At 38.9% G+C, this 2,638-nt stretch overlaps 1 protein-coding gene across 1 annotated transcript in view; it reads left to right on the plus strand.

Moving 5' to 3' along the window:
- The window catches only part of HELQ (helicase, POLQ like), a 44,684-nt gene that overhangs the window by 17,357 nt on the left and 24,689 nt on the right, over positions 1–2,638 (plus strand). Inside the window, 2 exon segments of the mRNA XM_023513345.1 lie at positions 131–325; positions 1,720–1,959. Coding sequence (XP_023369113.1) covers positions 131–325; positions 1,720–1,959 — 435 coding nt within the window.

Raw genomic sequence — 2,638 nt, forward strand, 5'->3', positions numbered from 1 at the left:
AGCACTCTACCCAGGGTGACATAGTGAGACTCAGTCTCAAAAACAAACAAATAAATAAATAAATGAGAAGTTCAAAAATATCAATGGTTTAAGTCACATCTTTCAAGTCACACTAGTAAAATATTGATAGCATTTCATGGTTACTGACTACTTTGTCCCTACATCTTATTGTTTTGCAGTATTCTGATACCCTGAAAAAGATGGATCCTGATCACTTAGTAGCATTGGTGACAGAAGTTATTCCCAATTATTCCTGCTTAGTTTTTTGTCCCACTAAGAAGAACTGTGAAAACATAGCAGAAATGATATGTAAATTTTTAAGCAAGTAGGTTAATCTTTGAAAAACATTATTTTATTTTTATTATGAATTCCAGGTTGTATATTACATTTATTGAGCTAATACTACTTCCTGCAGAACATTATATTAAATTGTTACACTACATTCTCAAGGCCTTAACTTTGAAGAAAGAAAAATTAACTGTGAAATTTGCATAAGTAGCCAAAGAAAAATTCTAAGGTTACCTTTAAGAGGATGTTGACCAACACAACGGCTTAGATCAGTGATTTAAAACTTTGTACCATGAATGATCCCGAGCCTTTTAAAAATCCCAATGTTCAGGCTACATCTTAGACAAATCAGACTGTGGGAGTAGCACCTATGCATCATTTTGTAAACCTCCCCAGGCAAGTCCAACTCAGCCAAGGTCAAGAACCACTGGCTTAGGTAGTCAAAAGGCTAAGCTCTTCAGCTGAACCATCACTTTAATCAAATACCGGTGCTTCTGTTTTCTTAGTAAACTTCACATTTAAGTCATGTGCACATTTGAATTAATTTCCTAAGTAAAAAATGTATTGGTTTGTAGTTTTATGATATTTTGACGTCAGCTTTGTCATACCCATAGATAAAAGTGTGATGTGACATTAAACAATATATAGTTCAGTTTTCCTGCCCCTGTTTGTCCCATGTGTAGTTTTATCACTTTTTCAGACTTCGTTGCAGCCCCTTTTTGTGGGATATCATTTGAGATTTCTAAAGTGCTGGGGTGTGGACAATGTTTACTATATAGTATGATTAAATAATAGACATTTTCCATCTTCAGAGATGAAAATGTATACCTTAAAATAAAATGAACCATCTTTAATAATGATGTATGTTGTAGAGGAAAAAAATCATTATAACATCTAGGCAGGCATCCTCAAACTACAGCCTGTGGGCCACACATGGCCCACCGAGGACATTAATCCAACCCGCAGGGTGTTTTTGCCACTGCTGCCTGTCCTGCTTAGCAGCCAACTCATCCTGGGGCCCACAATCCGGCCCTCCAAAGGTCTGAGGGACAGTGAACTGGCTCCCTGTTTAAAAAGTTTGAGGAGCCCTGACTAGAGCAAGGGTCTAAACCTGGCATCCATGGATTCTTGGAAGTACAGAAATTAACTTCAGGGAATCCATGAACCCTCTAAAATTCTATGTAAAGTATTGTGTTTGTGTGAATAGTTGTATTTTTCCTTAGCTTTAATCAGATTCTTACAGGGTTCTGTGACCTACAAGTAGACTAGGAGGCTGCCTAATAGTTAATGAAGTCAGAATCAAAATTCTAAGAATATTTTGTATATTTACATCAATAAAAGTAGTACATTTTTTTAAAAAAAATGTTTATGTGACATCTACTAAAATGAATGAGATCAAGGGTTCATATCTCTAACAGATCTTTCTCCTAGGGCCTATCTGAAACACAGGGAGAAAGAGAAACAGGAGGTGATTAAGAACCTGAAGAGCATCAGCAGTGGCAATCTGTGTCCTGTTCTAAAACACACTATCCCCTTTGGAGTTGCTTATCATCATAGTGGTTTAACAAGCGATGAAAGGAAGCTCCTGGAGGAGGCCTACTCCACGGGGGTTCTCTGCCTCTTCACCTGCACTTCCACCCTAGCAGCAGGCGTCAACCTGCCAGCTCGAAGGTAAGGGCTAAACTAACTGCTGGCCTGGCACAGGCCAGGCTTGGAACTATTTTCCATTCCCAGCTTGCGAGGAGTTTTGCTATTTATCTCCTACTTGTGGCTGAGAATTTATCAAATGTTTTTCAGTATTTGCTGAGTTAATTGTTTGGTTTATTTCCTTTGATATTTTAGTGAATATTAAATACATATCTTCTGAAATATTTAATGAAAAATAACATTAGTAGATTTCCTAATGTTATTTCAGAATTCCATCCTTTTATGTTCTTCCTATCCAGTTTTAATGGTAGAGTTCATTTTCCTAGTTGTGCAGAAACATTTGACAAGCTTTTCACCTTTTAATGATCTTTATAAGGCGAGGAGGAACACAGAGAAAGAACATAGAGTGTGCAGCTCAACAACCAGGACAGGTTTATTCATAGACTGTGGCCTGAGTAAACCTGACTGCGGCCTTGGGCCTAAGTGGAAAGGCAACTTTCCTTACAATCTGCCTGCTTATATAGCTAGTTTCCAGTTGCAGGGGTGGGGATGGGGGGTGGGCGCCTGTTTGGGATAGAGTTGGAGCAGAGCTTGCTAAGGCGGCAATGTCCTTTGGGGCAGGGTTTATCCAGTTAAGGCAACAAGGCCCCATATGGAGTTTTTTTCTTCTGGGGCCTGGCAGGGCCCAGAAGATGCGCCCCCC

This window comes from Otolemur garnettii, unplaced genomic scaffold (genome assembly GCF_000181295.1).
Source record: "Otolemur garnettii isolate 467f Iridium unplaced genomic scaffold, OtoGar3 scaffold00039, whole genome shotgun sequence".
Taxonomy (NCBI): Eukaryota; Metazoa; Chordata; class Mammalia; order Primates; family Galagidae; genus Otolemur; species Otolemur garnettii.